A 22550-nucleotide genomic window follows, 5' to 3' on the forward strand; every position below is an offset into this window, starting at 1 on the left:
ATGGGCTTAGCCATGTGAATCCCTACAGGACAGGTCTGGTCCTGGTTGTGTTACTCTGGTTTCTATACGTGTAGCTTCTATCCCTCACTGAACCAATCAGAAACTTTTAGCAGATTTTTAGCAAGACTGAATTTTCAGTATCTCATTAAGAGCCAGCCAATAAAGCACAAAATACTTTCAAAATAACAATAATTAAACTCCCTAAGAAGAGTGCTGATGAATCAAAACTGCACCTCCAGCAATCCTTATTATTAAACACACTATATTGAAGGAATTTTGCCTTTAGCAGCAGAAGCTATCTTTAACAAGGCATAATATACAATTCTAAAGACTTTCAGAACAGTCTAGATTGTTGTCATGAGTTTGTACAATTCTTATAACATCAAAGAGAGTCCAGGTACCTAGAAGCAATGGCACTCCTCTTTTCCTCTGCTTTTGACTGATCAGGAGTAATCAATAAATTGAAAATACTGAACAAAAGGAATCTTTAGCAGAACTCGAATACAACTGAAAACATTGGCAAGGACCTCTCCCCACAGCTGGATCCCAAGAACCGCTATATGCACAAGCTTGTGTGAAGCTGGGGTAAGAAACTGCAAATTTATCTACTGCTTGCACATTTAAATAAAGCTATAAATGCTAAGAAATAGAATTGTCAATTCATGCATCTGCTTTTGAAGTGGAATTATTCTGTTTATTATTCCTGAGCCATCACACCTACAGACAGACTTACAATCTCTGAAAACCATGGACTAAATTAAGAAGAAAGAGCACTGGAGAGACTGAAAAGTAACTAACTAGTTTTTCCTTGCCTCAGGAGAAAACACACTCATGCACAAAGCAATTACTAAAGGATTATTAACCAGAAGCAACCACAGGCATTTGTATTTCCTGTCTCCTCTAAACTTTTGGTGAAAATCAAAGCTTTAAGTTTCAAACCAACCTAAATTATGAAACTAAGTTACACTGAAGGAGTCATATCTAACAGCAGATTTATCACTAGATGAATACAATTTTACAGTGATTTCTGATAGTTCCATTCACTTGGATTACTTTGTTTCAAACGTGTATACTTGGTAAGAACTTGGAAACAACTGAACGTGAACACCGAGGCAAAGGCAAAACTGGTAAAGAAGGATACATGGGAAACGATCAGGACTCTTTATTACACTCACTGCTTATATTAATATTGAATATAATAGTAGTTCTCTTTTTTAGGAATTAAAGTAACTATATGAGTAGTTATTTTACAATTCCAAATTTCTTGGAAAGAAAAGGCTGCTAAAAATTTCTATAAATTACAGCATTGATATGGACAGACAAAGGGTTCTTACTTGAATACTACACATTAAGAAAAGGCTGCTAAAAATTTCTATAAATTACAGTATTGATATGGACAGACAAAGGGTTCTTACTTGAATACTACACATTATTTAACCAGATTACACAAAAAGTTATTTCATCAGATTAAAAAAAAAAAAAAAAAAAAGAAAAAAAAAAGAAAAAAAAAACAAACCAGAGAAAAAAAAAAAACAAAAAAAACCCATAAATTTTGAGTTTATAGAAGTATAACTACAAGCACAAGATATACATTTCTCACATTCTTAATGGAGCTCTTCAATCAACTGGGAAGTTGAGAGATTTATGTTCTTCTTCCCTCTGTATAGAAGTTCTGGATTTCATTGCCAAACTCCTGTTCGCTGTTGCTTATCACTAGCATGCTCAAAAAACATGAAGTCCTAAGAAGGAAACAAAAAGCAAAGTAAACAAATACTCTTTTAATATAGTTCCTAGTTCAGAGATCTGGTTGCTTTGCAAGCTATTCAAAGCACCTTCCTCTCCGAAAGCTCAAATGACGAGAAGGTGGGAGTACCTCTCTCCATCCCCCCATCACCTGGGTCTCTCAGGATAGAACACACACAGAGAAAGAGGTGGTGAAAGAACAACAGGGAAACTTTAAATTACTGCTAACTGAAACTATGCTTCTGTTTACTCAGGATTCCTGCCGTGGCTTTGTTCGACCCGACTCAGTCCCTTAAATTTTACCTCAGACTGGTGTCCATCCTAATGGTGACTGCCTTTGGTTTACACCCAGGGGCCCCTTTTCTGTGGCTGGAGCCCTGGGCTGCTCGCACTTGTGAACACTGTACTTCACGCACATGGTAGCACATGAACACGCACAGCTAAGGAAAACCTGGTTTGTGCACAGGCTGTGAGAGGCTGGTGAGAACTCCCAAAGTCAAGGTGCTTCACATGCCACTTTCCTCTCTCTGCAGCCCGGTCAGCACAGAAGCAGTGCACTTTTTGAAATGCTAGCTGATGCTGAATTGCACAGGCAAATGGAAACACAAGTGTGTTGCACTCTGTTTTCAAAGAGCAAAGTAGCTGCACTGCAGCATTTGACACGGCGGGGTGAGAGGGCAGCTGAAGAGTGCTGTATGAAGTCAGACATGCTTTGCCTCCACAGAAGTCCCTCTAATCAGAAACAACTCTTCTGAGACCATTTAATCCTGCTCAGCTCGTTGCTTCACAGACTTCCAAGAAGGGGAGTCAGGAGGAACCGGCTGCAGCATTCAGCTGTCCAGCTCACCAGCTCAGCAAGCTGCTCTGGCTTTGGACGAATCTCTTGACTAATGCTGATCTGCACTTTTCTGGCTTCTCCATCCGTGTAAACATGCTTTCCTCTGCTAATAAGTCTGTAAGGAGTCTTCCCTTTACAAGCTTTCTCAATCTCATCACACATGAAGCTCTCCTTAAATACAGTTAGCACTTCATGTAGTCTACAATAAGCTTATTATCTGAAATAATTCCTTATTGCCCTCCGTGGTTAGCTTTACACACAGGTAGTTCACAACAAGCTGTCACCCACTTCAAGGAGCTCAGAGTCAAATCCTTTACCAGCACAATTTGAACACGGAGATGAAAAAGTCAGTACATATTCAAGCATTAGTGACTATTACACTTACAATAAGGAAGCAAGCACCAATCATGACAGCTTTCATTTTTACATCAAGGTCCATTGGGAATGTGATTCCAAAGTTATCAGCATCTGTAAAGGCTTCTTTCACAAACCCAGTCCACTGCTTAGAAATCCTCCCAACAGTAGCAGTCTCATCCACAGACTTCACCTAGTTTAATATAAAATTTAAAAAAAACCAGCATCAAATCTGCCATTCATAACATTCCCAAATCCTTTTCAGGACAGATCATTTGAAAGCATCAGATTGTGTTATTTGAATTGACACAGTCATTGAATGCAAAGTCTGTCTTAAGTAACACATACATGAACTTAATTCTAAATCTGACTGTGGAGTTCAATGCTGTAATGGTGTTGGAAGGCAGCTACTGCACACACACACTCTGCTGGAAGTATTGTCTTATAGCCAAGAGAGTGAATTAGTTTCTCCTGCCATGTATCAGGAACTGCTCAAGCGAAAACTAAACAAATTACATTCTTCTGTTCCAAAGCAGAAATTAGCCCTTTGTCAGCATCAGGTTTCCTAAAGTTAGATCCAGTCTTCAGGTCCAAAAATTAAAATGATACAAAATATGCTTTAGCAACTATTTGCAATGTCATTTCAAATTTAATGCTAGGCTAGCGTATCTACTACTTAATGTGTATGAAAATAATGATGCAGTAATCACTATTATTTTTAAGTGATAGTTGTAACGATTTATTTTACAAATAAAAAACATCATTTGTAAGGTAAAATAGATTCAAATCTGTATTTTAGGTCTAAATTATCTTGATTTACTTGGTCAGTGAATGATTATTAACCGATTAAATGAGTGGTTGTAGGAAGTAATTTTAATTAATACTTGGTACAGCTGAGAATAATTTTTTGTTAGGGCCTAACATAATAGATCCAAAACAATTTTGCTGCTGAATATTTCAGTGAAGTGATTTATGTGCAACCATAGGGAATCAGCCATGCTGATCGCTGATGAGTGGCTTTAAGATGTCATTTCTGGAAGTTTATCTAGAGTAATCTAGATATCCGCAGAAGTGAGTTGATTATACTAGCATTAAAAGATTACATACTAATTACTTAATATATACTACAGTTCAGTTGCCAGATAATAAGTAACAAACTACTGTCAAAACTATTATCTGAAAGAAGACGCATATAAATAATTTTTAGCATTGCATACCTCAAAATTGATGTCCTCACAACAGCTGCAGACAACACATGGGCCAGTAATTTTCAGTATATCCATTCTTTTCGCATCTTGAATGGTAAACTTTGGCAGGCAGGCATGCCAGTTCTGGACAACGTAACCAACTGGTGTTCCTGGAGGCGCCTGAACTTCCAGCTTCACAGGAAAAAGAAAACCCCCAAGTGGATGCCCGTGCTTTGATATGCTTTGGGACAAAACCCACACTAGCACACAAAGCAAACACATCTTATTTTTCCATAGCAATCTGGCTTTCCAATGCATGAAGCTGCATGGGGTTTTCCAGGAACTTTTTCAGAAAACTGTACACACACTGCTGACCTCATATGCAACTTTTGCCTTCACTGAAAACAGTACGATACTTCTAAGGCTGTGGAGCACACAAGCTATGCATCTACGGTATGAAAATCAAAGTCCAGTGAAAGAAAGGCTGTGAGCATCATGAAAGCATTCCATGAAGACATTACAGGATGCAGCTATAACAAATCTCACCGTAAGAGCTCCAAGTAGGCTCACCTTTGAGGTTTCAGAAGTTGCATCACCCCATAATTATTTTAATATTTAAAAAGCTCATCATCTCATGAGTTGATTTTCACTATAGCTTTCACAGTAGTAAAGTGAAAACTCTAGCTGTTATTTTAAAAGAGCCATTGCCTAACTCTTATATTGCAAGCCCACCTCCAGTGCAGATTTTGGCACTAGCCACAGGTTCCCTGACATGCTGTTGAATCAAATTTTTCATTACTGTTATTAGAAGCGGCCAGAGTGCATCTAAGTGTTGCAGCACGCTTGCTGCTTCCCAGACCAAGGACTCCATGCACAAATCCCACAGATATCTCTCTCTCCCCACAACTCAGAGGCAAAACCTGACTTCTTCCACCTCGCCTCCTGATTAAAGACAACCCCATCTAAAACCTGCACAGTTGGACCATGTCCCATGTGAAGGAGGATGGTGAGAGGGAGCAGCTCACCTCCTGTAAGCAGCAGGGAAAGCAGCACGAAGAACACCGGAGGGGTCTTTGCAGCGTTATCACCTCGTGGCCCAGGTTGTCTATAATCCGGAGGGTGAAGGGTCGTGATGGCCCACAGCAATTCCTGGTACAGCAGTCAGTATCCTCTGCTGCAAAGTATACCCTTTGCCCCAGCGTATTCTTGATTTCATATTTGTTGTTTGTTTCAAAGCCAGACAAAACTGAAAAGTAGGAAGAGAACTGTTAAAATTTCTGAGGTGCATCTGGTCAGAAAAGTCACCACACTAACTCTGAAGCTACCCTTTGGGAAGGCAGACCTTGCTCAAAGTGTGTCAGAGGCACCTACTGGCAAAGGGAAGCGGTGAGGAAGGACCCTCGAGCGCAGCAGCCTGATGGAGAAGTTCATGGTTACTTCCCCTCTCTGAACATGGCAACGCGGAAAGAGCATGGAGATGTCCATCAGTCCCCTCCCACCAGACATGGACACCTACTGCCAGAGCAAGCACCACAATTATAAGCAACACAGCATGGAAGCTTCCCAGGAAAGGGCTGAAGGGATGAGAATTAAAGAAACTTGTGAATTTGAGGGTGAAGCAAGAAAAAGGCTCTAGAGGGCACAAAAACTTCCAGAATGAGAAGGCTGAAAAAAAAGCCTTGCAGCCAAAATTTACAGCAGCCCAAATAGAAAACAACAAGAGCCAGGACAGAAATTCTGATTAATTTCTCTAACAAATGAAAGTATTTGTTGAAGCATTATGGAAAGAAAACGCAGCAGCATTAGGTGTCAGCTGAGACAGATGGTCCATTTCGTTTCTTCTATTTGAAAGACACTGATAACATGACTTTGATATTGTTAAAGTAAGCGGAATGAGGGGGGCAGAAGGAAAGCAGTTGAATTTGCTAAAACAGCAGGATTGCTTGGAAACAAGATCGGAGCCACATGCCAATCTATTGAATTAGATGAAGTAAGAGAGGACAGAAAAGAAGATCTTTAAGTAGGGAAGAGAGGCAAGTAAAAATCACGTGAATGAATAACATGGGAAATGTGTGACTTCAGCCACAACTAGCTACCAAGATCATCCAGTTGCATTGCTATGTATTTTTTTAATATATCAAACCTGCTTAAAATCCTCTGCCCTCCTATTTTCTCCCTGTTCTCCTCCACAACTTCTGCAGGAATTGAGACAGATAACAGAGGCAGGAAAGAGAAAGATGCGATCCATCTTAAATAAAGAGCGTCAAAGAAAGTCTAAATTGTACCGTTCTTGGGGCTATTAAAGATTTCTCTGCTATAAATACTTTGCACTTACTCTCAAGAAGTTCAATTTGCTGATGAATTAATATCTGGTCAATCTGTTCGCAGTTGAAAAATTAAACAGAATAAATAGTTAACAAGCTGTAACTAAGACAAATCTAGTTTTAAGAAGCACTCCTGTTTCATTTCAGAATGCAGATTTATGGATCAATACACTGTCTAGAGGCAGATCATCTACCAGTAAAGCTGTGGAAGTAGCTCACGTCCCCCCTGTCCTGTCTCCTGTCAATTTACCAGAACAGTGTTTCAGAGCACAGGAGCAGATGGCAGAAGTTTTACCCAAGTTGGTCTGGTTACAAGCACACAGGGCTCATGTGCCCGTGCTCCTTTCAGGAGTCAGGCTAGCTCAGCTACAGAGCCTGGCAGAGCCTCTGATACAACATTTCCCAGATGCCCACAACAGGAGTCCATACAGAAAAAAGCAGGAAACAAATTCTACAGCAGAACCTCAGCTACGGCTCAGCTCTAAGTGAAACTCCAGAAAAATCAGCCTCTCCTCACTGGTGCTTGTTTGTTGGGGTTTTTTGTGTTGTTTTTTTGAGCAATTTGCAAAACTGGCAGCCATATGTCAGTGTTAAGCCTTGATATTTGCTCCCAGTGATGAGATGAACTGTACTTTTACAGTACAAGGACATCTTCTGTAATGTGGAAACAATTCTTATTTTGCTATTAACATTCTCTACATTGTGAAGTCTGACTAACGCCTCTCCTAACAATGTTACAAAGAGGTGCAAAGAAAGCATCATGTAGAAAATTAACCACCTCTAACGTGCTACAATTGCCAATATTATACATATTTATTACATACACCTTGCCAAATCACATTATGTGTCACCAACAGTAGCTTCAGAAATGGGAAGGGTGTATGATAGCCCTGTGCCCCCAGGCCTTTAGCATCTCACTTGGCAGGAGAGTACTCCATGAAGTGCTGCAGCCAGAACAGGCACCTCCACACTCAAACGTGCATCAATCACATCATAAAAGGCTTCATTTAGCAGCCCAAAAGCAGCAAGCCATGCAGCTGATGCATTTTTTAGCTTTTTCATGGCTACAGGCTGCTTCTTAGGTGAAACCTCTTCTCTGGAGAAGGAGAAAGGGTGCAGGTACCTGTGTGAGGTATTCCAGTCCGGGAGGGCAGTTGGGAAGAGGAGGAGGGACAGGCATCCAGATTGTCCTCTCACTCACGATAGGCTGGTTCTGGGTGGGTGGAAAAGCAAATCCCTCTGGGATTCTTGCGTCCTGTACCTGGAAGCCATAGCTCCCTGCACCTGGGACGCCTGGTGTGGTAGGAGAGATACAGTTATGAAAATTAGATGCTCGCAAAGATTTGTCCCATAGATCTTCAAAAGATAAATTCATTCACTACTTTGAACTACGAAGATCCTTACACCTACAATGTATTTCAGTTATAGTATATACAACTTTTGTGAAGGAAGTTACACTGGATTGGGATGTTCTAATCCCTCCAGATGAAATCAAACAAAATAAATAAATGCATCATTCTTGAATACAGTAGTAATTTTATTCAAATAAAGACTGGCAATTCAAAAACCAGAAATAAACAAATTAAGGTTATTTCTAAGTAGAGAAGACAGAATACCTTAAACTACATGGTAAGTATTGGCATTTAACAAGTTGCAAATTGAGCAAATAAGGAATTTTAAGTTTTCCTGGAATTATACCTTCTACTTATGTGACAGGAAATGTCCTTTTAGCAAAGTTCATCTGCATTTTTCAGACCAGATGAGTGTGATCTAAAAACTGCACTTTCCCACTTCTGTTTCAAAACCCAGGAAATCCACAACTCCTCCATGCAGGAGGCGTGTAGCAAGGGAGGAAATAGCTCCACACTTGTGAATGCCAAGTAAGCCTTCTCCACTCAGCACTCAATAGGAAACAGAAGCTCTCATGGAGCACCTCAGGGTCTCAATGCTCAGCGCCCCACCAGATGGCACACACAGCACTGCCTCAGTGCTCAGAACCCCCCACGTCCCTGTACCCCGCCCCCACCGGCTGAGCACAGAGCCCTGCCTTGCTTGCAGCAACACGGCCTTTGCACCTGAAGCTGCTATTGAAAATTACAGAACAAGAAATACATTTTTCTTCTCGTTTAATACTTTCCTGCTAGGCAACAGGCTTTCAATATGATACAGACAAATTTTATATTTTAGTGGGAAGCAAGCACAATGCAGGACCCACAAAAAGGGTTTTGTACAGCTGTACAAACAGTCTGAGATACTGACTTGCAGACCTCTCTTTATCCCAGATCAGTTCAGCACCAATGTTTCACACTGCATTACAATGCATGGACTGTTAACACATGAAAGCTCGCGCTGTGGCCATAAGCAGAACAGTACCTCAGGTGATGGGAACAGCTCTGGCTTAAAGCCCATGGGTGGGAGGATCACCCACCCCAGAGAAGGATCTGCCCTCGTGGAATCACTCTTTATGTTTGAACACAGGCTTTGCACACAAACTATCTACTGCTGTTGTGTGTAAGTCTCTGCATATGCAATTATTCAAAACAAAACATGCTCCCCAGACGCCCATCGCACAGGCAGCACATGCTCAGCCCCCACTGAAGCTAACTGTGCTTACAGACCCCAGGCTGCCCGGCCACACCATGCACAAGCTTTGACTTATGAATGGCACAGTAACTTAGGCCAAACTTTTTGCGTTTTACCTATAACTTACACTTTAAGCCTGATTGTTAGATATTGCTCACTGTGATTTGGTTTTTCAGAAAGTTACCAGAACACGAGAAACTATTCAGGAGTGCTGCATTTTGAATGCAGAGCAGAAAATGAGACAGAAGAAGAGAAAAGCAAGTGAGTAAAATCACATGCAAGTACAACAAGAGAGTAGGAAACAGGAACCGAATTCGTGAACCAGCAGAACTGCAAGAGGAAAACGATTCTTTTTACAGTTCTGGATAAATAAAGTGAAATACTGAAATCACAGAATCACAGAATGGTCAGGGTTGGAAGGGACCTCTGGAGATCACCTAGTCCAATCCCCTGCTAGAGCACATTCACCTACAGCAGGTTGCACAGCACCATGTCCAGGAGGGTTTTGAATGTCTCCAGAGGACATGCCTCTCTGGGCAGCCTGCTCCAGTGCTCTGTCATCCTCAAGGTAACAAAGTTCTTCCTCAGATTCAGATGGAACTTCCTGGGTTTCAGTTTGTGCCTGCTGCCCCTTGTCCTGTTGCTGGGCACTGCTGAAAAGAGCCCGGCCCCATCCTCTTGCCACTTGCCCTTAAAATATTTGTATGCATTTATAAGATCCCTTCTCAGTCTTCCCTTCTCCAGGCTAAACAGGCGCAGCTCTCTCAGCCTCTCCTCACATGGGAGATGCTCCAGTCCCCTCACCATCTCCGTAGCCCTCTACCAGACCCTCTCCAGTAGCTCCCAGTCTCCCTTGACCTTGGCAGCCCAGCACTGGACACAGGACTCCAGATGTGCCTCACCAGGGCAGAGCAGAGGGGGGATCACCTCCCTCCACCTGCTGGCCATGGCCCCCCCAGTGCACCCCAGGGTCCCACTGGCCACCTTGGCCACACGGGCACGCTGCTGGCCCATGGGCACCTTGCTGCCCACCAGCACTCCCAGGTCCTTCCCCGCAGAGCTGCCCCCCAGCAGGTCAGCCCCAGCCCGTGCTGGTGCGTGGGGCTGCTCCTCCCCAGGGGCAGGACCCTGCACTTGCCTTTGCTGAACTTCACCAGGTTCCCTCTGGCCTGCCCAGGTCTGGCTGAATGGCAGCGCAGCCTCCCGGTGCACCAGCCGCTCCTCCCAGTTCCGCACCACCCCCAGACTGGCTGAGGGTGCCCCTGCCCCTCCACCCAGGCCGCTGATGGATGAGCTGCACAGGGCTGGACCCAGCACTGACCCTGGGGAACACCGTGAGCTACAGGCCTCCAGCTGGCCCCTGCGCCGCTGGTCACAGCCCTCTGAGCTCCGCCATCCCGCCCGTTCTCAGCCCACCTCGCTGCCCGCTCGCCTGACCCACACCGCCTGCGCTCACCTGGGAGGGTGTTACGGGAGACAGCGGCAAAAGTGTCAAAATAAGTTAAAAGATTTGCCCATCAGCAAGAAGCTGCCACACATTAATTGCTTTGCATCGGTAACACTGCCCTAACAAACTCCCCATGGCAACCACTGAGGAACATCCAACATTTTTAATGTTGCTCAGCACACACTAACGTGTAACACCAAGAAGGAAAGTGGATGACTTTTCAGCAAAACAGAAATTAGCAGAAACTCTACAGAATTAACAGCAGAAAAGTACATCAGAGATGGTCACCCTTGTGAAACCTACTGTTCCCATGCTTATTTCCTAATGGTGTAGCAGATCTGTAGCCAAGCAACCTACCTTGGTAAGTCCCAGGTGCCTGCTGAGGGTGGCCATAGGGGACTTGATATCCTGGCACATAGTTAGCACTTGAAAATCCAGGTGCTGGTGAAGGTTTATGTGCTGGAAAAATGGAAGAAACGCTCTTAAGTATGGCTCGTTTCCTCCTGCCTTAGGGTGAAAGTTCCCCAACATTGCCTCCTTTTTCAGAGCAGACACATAGCAAAATTAAACAGCTGTTTTCTGTACAGCAAAAACTGTATAATAAGTTCACATTTATGCACAATATGTATATTAAACATCAGTATAATGTAAACGAGTCCTGATTTTTAAAGTGCAGAAAAAATGCAGGTATTGCACATGATGTCATGAAGACATCACAGAATCATTTAGCTCAGAAGGGACTTCTTGAGATCACCTAGTCCAACGCCTGCTCAGCCAGGATCAGTTTGCTCCCTGTCTGGACCAGAAGTGCCTTTGTTCATCTATATTTAGGAGGCTTTAATTCAAAGGATTGCCACGGAACTGACAGGCTGCCCTTCTGTACAGAACAGACTGGTAAAGCGCCATTCTCCACTACATAAAACATTTTCCCCCAATTTCTTCAAGTTAGGACTATACTGACATTTCACTAACAGACTCAGAGGGTTATATATTTTAAAACATTTACTAAGTTCCGTTTGTAAGCAGAAATAAGCCGAATTTTGATTTTTTAAAATGTTTTTATTTAACTTCAAAAATCAAGATCTGAAAATGTAAACTATATATTTTGCAAATGATTCAATTTTTAAATGTAAATAATTTCAAACAGCCATACATATTTCATAAAATTAGAAGGTAAACTAATAGCTATTCATATACCTTGAATACCTCAGAAGGACCCACGTTATCTTTGATATTAACAAAAGATGACATTTTTTTTATATTTTACTCACCTTGCATTGCTGTGGATCTGCTTAGAGTTGTTCTGCAAAACAACATTTTTTTATTTCATGGGGTTTTTAATACATAATTTCACACAAGAGTTATTCAGAGTTCTTTATTTATTATTGTTAAATGATACTTGCCTGTCTAAACCTTATGGGAGAGGTGAATTACAAATACAAGCTACAATAACTGTAAATACCTCAGTTTCCTTCTGACTATGTCTCCACCACAATGCAAGTCTGAATTATGTATGCCTGTGTTCATGCTTTGAGTGTTCTGAAATCATCCTCGCTCTGAAGAAAGCATCAGGAGGTGCAGTTATTTCATTGCAGTGCAAGACTCCATTACACAGCCATTCAGAAACATCACGCAATTCATATGAACAAATTACTGCAGTAATTTCAGAGCGAATGGTTTAGCCTATTAACATCGACTACAAAACCTGCTTGGGTAAATCCTGGAGTAGCCGTGATGCTATGCTACCACCTATTCTGTTCTTTATGCTATTCCACTTATGAAATCGGAGTACTAAATATCATATATCCAATTTTTGTCTCCATACAATAATAAAGGGTGGGCTTGCACAGGTGTGTGGGGTTCCACAGAAGAATACCATGAGTGAAAGGGCAAACTGCTTGTCTTTTTCTGTCTACTCTTTCAGGGTTCCCAAAAGGAGTTTAAAAAAAAAGCAGAAAGAACATCTACTGATGCCATTATCAACCTTCAGAGATACTCCTTTCAGTCTCTGGGTTAACGAGGGAAGCAAGACAATGGCAGCAACTTCTATTAAAGACAGGTCCAAAACAGCCAGGAGATCCATAAATTGAAGTATAAAATAGAACGGTTATAGGTATTCCTGTTTATAGGATCAAAAGCTTCAAAATAAACAATAAACCTAGTTATCCTTTAAAAAGAATGCAGTTCAAGTTAAACTAGTCATATATTTTGCCTGTTATGGTTCTTCCAACTAGTTCAGCTTAATGAAGATGGTCGTTCAAAGCTGGAAACAAAACTGAAACTACTGAAAGCAGCTCCTCCCTGTTTTTCACTTCATGAGTAAAAGCAGATATGACAGAAGGATGTTTAATAGTTTTAGAATGACCAACTTTACATTCAAAACCTCCATCCTGTTTTGTGCACTTTAGTTGTATCCTGGTCCTCATATGAATATGGGTTAAAAAAAAAAAGAGGCAATAATTTAAAATTGTATACCTAATTTAAAAATCTGGAAGAACACATTTAAACTACATAACTTAAACCTTGTTCTCACAGTTGATCATACAGAGTGACAAGTTTAATATATGACGTATTAAAAAACATTGGTAAAACTACCAGCTTGTAGGAATAGCACAAATTAAAGATGAATAAAAATCTTGTTATTTAAAGTAGCAAAAGATCAGTTTATCATGTGAGATGTTCCAGCTACCTGAACTTCAGTGAAATACTGGGAATTACAACTGAACTTTTGGTAAAGGGAGAGTAGAGACAGAATCATATGATTTATTTAAAAGTATTTATAGTAGCCCAGAATCTTTCTTTCTCCCTATGAACACACATATATGCCACTGTGCAATGCAGGATTTAGAAAACGTTTATATGCTTTAGAGCTAGAAAAGCAACAAGGATTTTAAAAAGTTCAACTCCCATTTCATCAGACATAATGCTAAAGAGAACAGTTAAGATAATTTATTTTATTAAAATTATCTTTTCTTCCATTCCTTTTTATCTAGCCTCCTTCGACCACCTCTGCTTCAGTCACGAAGATTAACATGGTGTCAGTCACGCCCTGCCTTTCATCTGAATAATTTATAAAGAGTGTGAAATAAAAATCTGAAATACCAAAGGAATGAGGAACAAAACCTCATTTCTTTCAACCTTTATATTGTGCAATATATTGTTCAGTTACATGTGCAGAAACCTCAGTCCAGAAACAGTAGTAAGGGGAAAACCAGACACTTAAGAAATGTGTTGGTTCCAGCTGCCTGGGTTACACAAAGCAATGATTTGAAGCCTACATTTTCATTTCCGTTTAATAAAATGAGGCTTTGCATGAGGATCCTTTACATTTTATTACGTTACTTGCAATATTTGCTGATCAAACATTCCCCCCAACCTCCCAGCAGAGTGCTGAAGGGCAAGGAGAGGGTGGGGACCAGGCTCCAGTTCCCAACACCTCACCCCCCACGGGGGCTATTTCGGCTTAGGGCTATATAAAGGGAGCCTGTGCTGGGAAAATCCATCGAGTTTGCCCTTTCCTGACAGATTCCCATAGTAACTCATAGCTCTGGGTCCACTGTCCCAAAGGGAGTACAGGTGAGATACAAATATTCTCTCTTCTCTGGAAAAGGGGCCGTATCTGGGTTCAGCTTTACACAAGTGAAAGCAGAATCGATTTTACTGACAGAAAAGAAGAACCAGGGGAACTGGGAATGCTTCATGCAAAGCAGCTGTCTGGTAATGGATAACCCTTGTGAAATACAGTGTCCGGAGGGTCTGAGGTCCCCCCACTGTGCCTGTGCTCCTGGAGTGGGAAGGGTGGGCACTGCCAGCCGCCCCGCCTGAAACACACAACTTGAACCCCGCAGCACAGCTCCCAGCTTCAACCACTGCAACAGAGAGAGGAAACGAAAGGCAATAGAACTTCCCCTGCCCTCCACACAGTCCTTCCTTCAGCTACCAAGTTCAGCTGCGGGTTAGCAAGCTGTCAGAAGACCTCCACACCCCATCTGCTGTACCGCTCATGAGAGAAAGGAACTCATATCAAGACATCTCGTTCTTCATACCCTGTCCCTATATGTTGTACTGTCTAGAACCCAGACTCCCTCCTCATCCGCAGGAGTTCCCAGACTTCTTCCCTTTGCTCTCAGAAGCAGCAGTCAGTCGCTGCGATAGCCTAAACCCTCTCACCCAGCACCAGCACACCCAACCGGTTCCTTGTTTCTTCCTCACTTTCTTGAATCGTTATTCGAACAGGTAACATGGAAGCAACCCTCAGAGGCATCCAGGTGCCAGTGGAAGCAATCCTCAGGGGCATCCAGGTGCCCAGGCACAATGTTTCCCCCCCCCCCCCCCAGGAGTTTTGAGCCCAGGCACTTAAGGACAGCCAAAAACTTTTGGGAAGGAAACTGAGGAAATACTGGTTCCAAAGAAAGTCGGAACAAAACTGTTGAACAGCAGGGAAATAACATCCCTAGATTGTTCTATTTTAAGGAATGGCAGAATGTTTTTTTTCAGACACTTTCTCATTTTCAGAATTGCATTACACAGCTACATCTCCCTTACCCTGATGTGTGTCAGTAAATACACTGCAACTGCTTTAGAGATGCCTTCATTCAGTTAACCAGAGCTTCTGCTTTTTATCAGAAAACCAGTGTGCTTGCACAACAATCAGTTTCATTTCTCAACAAGCTCACGAAAATACTGCCAAGAGCATGTTAATGTAAGCCTCTAAGCACAAACATCACGCTTGGTGCCATTTAAATACCAAGCCAGGCCCTTTCCAAGAAAGCTCATGATTCAAAAAACAGACCCAGAAAGCCAAACAGCTGTGAGGCACGCATTAGTTCACCCTAACTAGCTTTGCAGCACGTCTTTTCACCATCACATTATACTAAACTATTCAGCCACTGGATTTTAACCTCAACTGCTGGAGAAACCGCATACTGCAAAATAATCTAGTTGATCTGATTAAACAGGTTATTTTCTGCTAACACGAAGGAATGAAACGAGATAGAAGTTGACCTAAAATTATTTTGTTCTGATGCACGGAGGTGCCCCCCTCCCCTTACCCAGCCACCTCCCCTGACACCTGGCAGTCCCCACCAGGCAACACTGGGGTACCAGCCCCACCGAGCCCCAGCAGGGCTCCCCCAGACAGCCTCGGCAGCAAGGTTTCCGTACACCTGTCTTTGCAAGCGAGTTACTTTGCTAAAGAGCGGCATCTTCTACCTGAACGTGCAATCCCCAACCGGAAAACGTGATTAAGAAAAAATCATCAGGACCCTTTTCACAGCCCTTCTCATCATTAAGCATCCCTGCGCTGAAAAAAAACCCCGGCTCCCTGAAAGGACCGCCTGGAAGCAATCATACACGGTAAAGGCATTTCTATTCACAGCAAAAATATACCCGTTCACAGGGACGAGCAGCCGCTCCACGGCGTCCCGCAGCGACCGCCGCTCCGCTCCGCAGCGCCCGGCGCAGCCCCGGGGCCCCGCCCGGTGTCCGGGGGGGCGGCGGGGCCGGGCGGGGTGGGCGGGCGGGCGGCCGGGCTTCCCCCACCGCCCAGGGGCGGGCCCGGCCGCTCGGGGCTCGGGCAACCGCTTTCCTCTGCCGTGGGAATGGAACACAAGGTCAAACGTTTGCTTAAAATGAAGCGGTGCCGTTATTCCTGGAAGGCGCTCACGTCGCTCTCGGCGTAACTTCTACAGCTGGAGTAAGTCGGGTGTGCTTTCGTGAAGGAGGCACTTCAGATTTGCCCGCTTAACCGTGGCCTTTATATGTATATCACATGATTATTCACAGTAAAATACAATTCTAAAAAAAACTGTCTTCGGTTTCCTACAGTTGTTACCCCATCACCTTCCCCTGCCTGAGCAAGTTCCCACCGTAACCCAAATGCTGAGCAAAGACAGACAGTTTCTGTGAAACAGCTATCAGTGGAAGGAAAAAGAAAAAAAAAAAAAAACCCGGAACCCCAGCCCCCTTTGATTAATGCTTACCCTGATGCCCTGTTTCTGCAAAGTTTCCTGAAAATACAGGTGATCTGAGGAAGTGTTTACCTTGGGTTCATTACTACAGTGATACTTCACAGTATGATGCTACCTAGAGAAGTACAGGCAGCACAGTGCATTCATGTGGCTTGAGGAAACACTTTTTCAGTCTGAAAAGGTCCAAAGTTTCTAAAAGTTTCCCAAAACTTTTCAAGTTTTTTTGCGTTTCAGAAACATTTGCCTCTGGATAGCTCCCCCAAACATGAGCCTTAGAAAAAAAGGACAGTTCCATGATGCAGAATCCAGACATAGATGATGGTGAGAACGAGGATAAGGAATAGTGACACCTGTTGATTTGTTTACTCTTTCAATAACAAGTTTATCCATACAAGGTGAAGAATCCCAAAAGGACAGGCAGTACCTCAAGTTCAAACCTGGCTGTATACAAATGCATTTTGTCTGTGATCCCAATTTTACCGCACTTTCCTGTTTTCCATGCAGGTGCTGGGCAGCCACTCGCTGTGCTTAATCCATTAGCTGACGTCCTTTAGTGCTGAAGAACAGAGAAGCCCAAAAGGAGGCTCTCAGGAGAGCTGCTGAAGGTCTTTCATGTAAAAGTAGCTGGAGTTTTGGACCTGGATGATCACTCTAAAAGAAAGGCTCATCAGGATTTCTGGTAAATAAGGTTTACCATAAAATTATTTAAAAACAAACAAACAAAAAAGACATACTGTTACATCTCAAAGTGACCCAATTTGTTGGTGGATTTGCTGCTGAATCCTATGAGATTAAAACAGGGAAGTGTTAAATTCCTCACTTTCAGCACACCCTTTTAAGAAAGAAGCTACTTTCTTACAAAATGTGTTCTACATTCCAAATATTTTCAGGTTAAAGCTGATCAAAGGATACAGTTAACATCAGTGTTATAAGTACTGTTATATTATATATAACATATATATATTTGTTTTATATATAAACAACAGAAATATATATGATATAATGTTATCAGTACATAGGCCATTGTGTGAGCCAGCACAGGCAGGACACAGGAACAACCACAAAACCATGGATGAAATGCAAAGAGTAAATATATTTTCATTACCTTGCCAGCCAGGGGATCCCTGAAGCAGCACCCAGGCAGTGGCACACAAACAGGGATGTGGGCACCGCGGAGCTCGGCCCATGCTAGAAGATCACCGAACCTGCTGGGTTCGCCTGTGTATCAGGGATTCACGCAGGCGTAGTGTACCACTGTGCTTTGATCTTTCCCACAGCGGGGCAGGAATCTCAAGCATGTTCTATAGGGTGCCTCTAAGTCTATCACAGGCCTATATTATCTAAACACAGATGTTCTACTTGTCAAACACACAAAACTAAACAATTAGTATGATATATGTGCTTTTGTACACCCCAGCTGCAAGTCACTTGAGGATGTTTACAATCCTCCTCACCAATCTTCCATTATTTTCCCACAGCCATGAATATATTAATCTGAAATGCCTGATTTTGCAAGGGTCATTGTAGATTTATACAATGCATTTTAATGATACAGCATTAATTGTAAAATGTTCCAGGACTACAGAGAAATTGCTAAAATATATTGCAGAAGATTGGCTTGTGGAAACATTTCTTTAAATGTTACTGTTCAGATTCACATGGAAGTTGTATTGTCTACAAACATGTAGTCTATATTTTCACTGTAATGGATTGTTGTTTATATATTAATGATTTCTTAATCTTTAGATTGTATAAAAACAATTACATTCTGTATTTTTTTTATAACACATTACACTGAATAACAGAATACTTTCTTGGGTTTTAAACCTAAACAACAAATTTTCCTGCTAGTTTCTTCAATGTTTTTGGTTCCCAGATCGTTCGATAAACATGATAAATGAAACTTAAAAAAAAAAACAAAATTACGGTCTTTTAAACTTCTGTTCATATTGTTGAAAGTCCTATCTTTCATTCTTCAGAAGCCTTTGGATACTATTACGTGTACAATGTGTACAGGTGTAGATAAAAGCTAGTGAGATGCAATATGCAAGTCTTATTTTCAGGATAGAATTATAAAACAAAGCAAAGAACAGTTCTGTCAAAGGGTCTAAATAATGGATCTATGATAGCAAAATGCACTTTTGATATTTCCATCTCTAGGCTGCTGCTCTCCTTTTCTTTCATTATCCATTCCTACTCCACAAGGCTTAGGAGTACTTCCAGACAAGTACTGGTTACCTATGAAGAAGATAATCCTGTTCGATAGATGACTGGAAACAAAAATGCGTGATGCTTTCACAAGAAGGGAAAGAAGGGAAAAAGATAGTCTGCTGCTTCTGTGTTAGGGACTAGCTAGCTAATTCTTAAAATCAAATGATCACAGTGTCAAGGGGGCTGCAATAAGTAGATTCGTTCTGAAATGTATCTCAGATGGCATCAAATATAAGCCCCTTGCCCAGGCAGCACAGCAAACACAGGCACCTCTTTGCCAGATTCCACGGCTTTCAGTACCTTTGCAGCAAGGTAGTAACTGCAGCTCAGCTTCAATCACATGCTATATACCATGAAGTAACAGATGAAGAATTCAATGCTCAGAGGTTATAAAGCCTAAATTAGAGTCTTACAGAAAGAAAGTCAGCACCGGTTCTGACAGCTTGTCCAGGAATACCAGGGGCACAGGGAACACAGGGAACTCCTGATGGATAACCCTGAGCAACAAAATTACCTTGTCCTCAGGAAAGAACAGTTCGGAATATTAAATATTAACTTTACACTACTCCAAGATAGGATGCTAGAAAACAGTATGAAAACCTGTCCCACCTATCATCTCTTGCAACCTACAAAATTAACAGCCCAGTTTTCACAGCCTTTAGTCTGACCAAGATCGCACTCAGCTACACTCAGGGCTGAAAATTTGACAAATTGCTCCCTGACTATGGGGTTTTGAACTTCCATAGAAATACCTGAGAGGAGGCTCAGCATGAACTAAACAGTCAAATTGCTGAGGGGTTTGATGATCTGCACAAATTAGTGTTGTATCACATGAAATCATCCAAACCGCATCGCTGACCGAGCCTCGCGGTGTTCTGCCTGCACCACAAAGCCTCCCTTGCTAGCCTCAGGAAGCTGGCTCACCGTGCTGACCCTAGCTGTTTGAAAACCTGGATACATCTGGAAAAGTTGTAATAACTTTTCTGGATTGCCTTAAAGTCAACTTTGTATGAAAATTCAACAAAGAATGGTACCGAGGCAGCCTGCAGCCTCCCCTTGGTGGCAGCCAGCCAGTGCTCCCAGCTCTGCCTCCCCGAGTCGAGCCCCACATTTCAGCGGGTGCCAGGCAGGAGCAGTGCCCGGCCGGGCTTCAGCTCATTCCTGGAGCAAAGCCAAGCCCACAGAAGAATGGCATTACAATGCTGTTGATACCAAAGTCCACGCAGTTTACAGATCCAAGTGTTTAATATCCACTCAACCCCACCCCACCCCCCCCCAAAAAAAAAAACAACAACAAAACAACAAAAAAACCCCGAACCCTCTATCAAAATGTATTACTCTGTTTCAAAGGTAAAAAAAAAAAACAACCAACCAAAACTGATAATTTCACTTTCAGGGTCTTTGTTTCCTCTGGCAGAGCGGAAGAACAGAAAGGACATTGTGTATCTGAAGGTAAAACACACAACATTTCTAAAGATTAATTACTTTTCTCCTTATGATATTTACCATTTCCATCTCAAAACTTAGACTATAATGTTTATTCCTTTTTTAAAATTGATTTTAGATTTTTTTATTATTATTATTTTTAGCCACAGAATACCTGATTACATACAGGTGATAACTACAAGCTGTATGTCCGCCTTGAAAGGGAAATAAATCATATCAGAAACAATTTTATCTTGCTTATCGGGGAAAAAATACTTTCATGTGGGCTTCATAGTTACAGGAAAAAGAACAAATGAATACTGAATTGTTCAGAAAACAAAGCACTTGAGCCACTTGGCTCATGTCCTGGTTAGCAGTGTTGGTGAACTAACCACCTTCTGCATCCTTTTCTATACATTTATGTATGTCGTGGTTTGACCTCAGCCAGCAACTAATCCCCACCCAGCTACTCGCTCACTCCCCCACGGTGGGATGGGGGAGAGAATCAGGAGAGTAGAAGTGGGAAAAATCATGGATCGAGATAAAGCCAGTTTAATTGGTAAAGTAAAAGTCACGCACCCAAGCAAAGCAAACCAAGGAATTCATTCACTGCTTCCCATGGGCAGGCAGGTGTTCAGCCATCGCCAGGGAAGCAGGGCTCCATCACACGTAACAGTTACTCATGAAGACAAATGTCATCACTTTGAATGTCCCCTCCTTCCTTCTTCCCCCAGCTTTATACACTGAGCATGCTACTCCATGGTACGGAATATCCCCCTGGCTAGTTCAGGTCAGCTGTCCTGGCTCTGCTCCCTCCTGGCTTCTTGTGCACCTCCTCACTGGCAGAGCATGAGAAACTTGAAAAGTCCTTCATTTAGAGTAAGCATTACTTAACAACTAAAACACCAGCATGTTATCAACACTATTTTAATACTAAATCCAAATCAGAGCTCTGTAATAGATACTGAGAAAAAAATTAACTCCATCACAGCCAAAACCAGGACAATGTAGTCCATACTGGAGTCTCTGCAAAATAAGCTCTACATAATCTAAACCAGAGAAATCTGATAACGTTAATTTGTGCATGCATGAATACCAAGCCTTGGAATTAAACTTGAACCCTTAATAAATAAAAGAGAAATTAGTAAGTGTGGGTCATTTTGTAGCTTTACATACCCTGTAGCCTTTCTCGTCTAACTCCCAAAATAAGGTCTCTATTTCAATATTCAATTTTCCATAAACAAAAAAACCTGTTATTCTAGCCCTGCACTGAATTTCATCTAGACACCAGATATGATCAGGATTTGGGGATTTTGTTTTGCTGTTTCCTCAGGTATATAAGAATCTAATCTAAAGCTGACTAGCATTTTTCCACATACCTGCATTGAGTCCATTAAGAGGATTAATATCAGACACCAAAAAATGGGTTTTAAATATTTTTTAAGAAATAGGTATAGAATTATTTTGACATAGTTAGGAAATTAGAAATACATGGTGGCAATTTCATACTGCCTTTTCTTGTTAACAGGAATGTAACATAGTTATACTTAGCTCAGTTCAGTCTTACACACAGAAATTTAGATATTATTGCCCAACTATGACTTTTTGACATAGGGAATAATGTTATTTTTTAGATGAGAATATCTTCATCTTATCAAAGAGAAGAGAGATAGCAGCATATCTTTTCCTCTTCCTTTCAGGCATTTATCAGTAAGAAAAATCTATTCACCTGTGGTGGCAGAAAAAAGGATACCGTGATTCACACAATGCAAAGTAAATTCTCAGTCTTTGCCATATCAAATAATGCTCCACTTCTTTTCTTATCCAGCTAGGATCGCTGGTGTTATGACTGGCAGCCAGTGTTATTCTGTTAGATAAGTGGGTTGAAATGCTCAGTACCTTTTTATTTTCTCCAGTGAGCAGATTTAATCAATGCCACAAGGGAACCCCTTAAACATTGTTGGACTGCTTCAAAAGAAGCGAGAAAGGGACCATGCTTCTAGCGATTTATTCTTTTAGGTTTAAGCATGTTTACCTGAAAAGAAACACTATTTGTAGATTCTTGAGTCCATTCTCTAAGTGTGTTGTTTACAGTCTGCATATTGAGATTACTTTCTACCACACTGGCTTCTGATGCCCCTGACTTTGGCACCTTATCTGTGCCAGATGGGATCCTATGGTACCCAACACCAGAAATGGGACCAGTTCTTCCACCAGCTTCTGACACAGAGGCCTCCAGTAACCTGATTTGCTGGATGGCATCCTGATGGCCAAAGCAGCTTTCATCTTCCTTCCTAACATCACCTGAGCAGCTCCTTTTCCCTTAGTGCTCACGCAGTACAGCCTGTGTGATGGAACATGGGAAGAAATTCACTCATGGCCTTTATGCAGCTCAAACTGTGCACAACTGCGCTTAACCTCAAGAAGGGCAATATTTGCATGCCACAGGAGATAACAGTGATTACCAGC

General features: G+C 42.0%; 1 protein-coding gene across 6 annotated transcripts; it reads right to left on the reverse strand.

The window, feature by feature from the left end:
- Nucleotides 1–1549: 1549 nt before the first annotated feature.
- On the reverse strand, nt 1550–17769 carry PLSCR1 (phospholipid scramblase 1). 6 transcript variants are annotated; one of them, XM_040613197.1, is made up of 10 exons: nt 17551–17769; nt 16870–17001; nt 11748–11779; nt 10834–10935; nt 7570–7739; nt 6458–6500; nt 5148–5368; nt 4153–4314; nt 2967–3128; nt 1550–1739 (listed from the first exon to the last, which is right to left on the reverse strand). In XM_040613197.1, exons 3-10 carry the CDS (start codon nt 11752–11754, stop codon nt 1680–1682), a joined length of 927 nt encoding a protein of 308 aa, XP_040469131.1. In that variant the 5' UTR covers nt 11755–11779; nt 16870–17001; nt 17551–17769; the 3' UTR covers nt 1550–1679. The 6 variants fall into 6 exon arrangements, with proteins under 6 accessions (XP_040469131.1, XP_040469127.1, XP_040469129.1 ...); XM_040613193.1 differs by having other exon boundaries at nt 16870–17096; XM_040613195.1 differs by lacking the exons at nt 16870–17001; nt 17551–17769 and adding exons at nt 12461–12522; nt 15865–15928.
- Between the last annotated feature and the right edge of the window lie 4781 nt (nt 17770–22550).

This window comes from Falco naumanni, chromosome 13 (genome assembly GCF_017639655.2).
Source record: "Falco naumanni isolate bFalNau1 chromosome 13, bFalNau1.pat, whole genome shotgun sequence".
Lineage (NCBI taxonomy): Eukaryota > Metazoa > Chordata > Aves > Falconiformes > Falconidae > Falco > Falco naumanni.

Excerpts from the sequence above, each read along its gene's own strand:
- PLSCR1 (XM_040613192.1), bottom strand. The coding sequence starts at position 11,793 with ATGTTGTTTTGCAGAACAACTCTAAGCAGATCCACAGCAATGCAAG. Across the intron at positions 3,129-4,152 it reads GTGAGGACATCAATTTTGAG|GTGAAGTCTGTGGATGAGAC; the intron begins GTATGCAATGCT and ends ATATTAAACTAG. Across the intron at positions 1,740-2,966 it reads TTGGTGCTTGCTTCCTTATT|GACTTCATGTTTTTTGAGCA; the intron begins GTAAGTGTAATA and ends TTTCCTTCTTAG.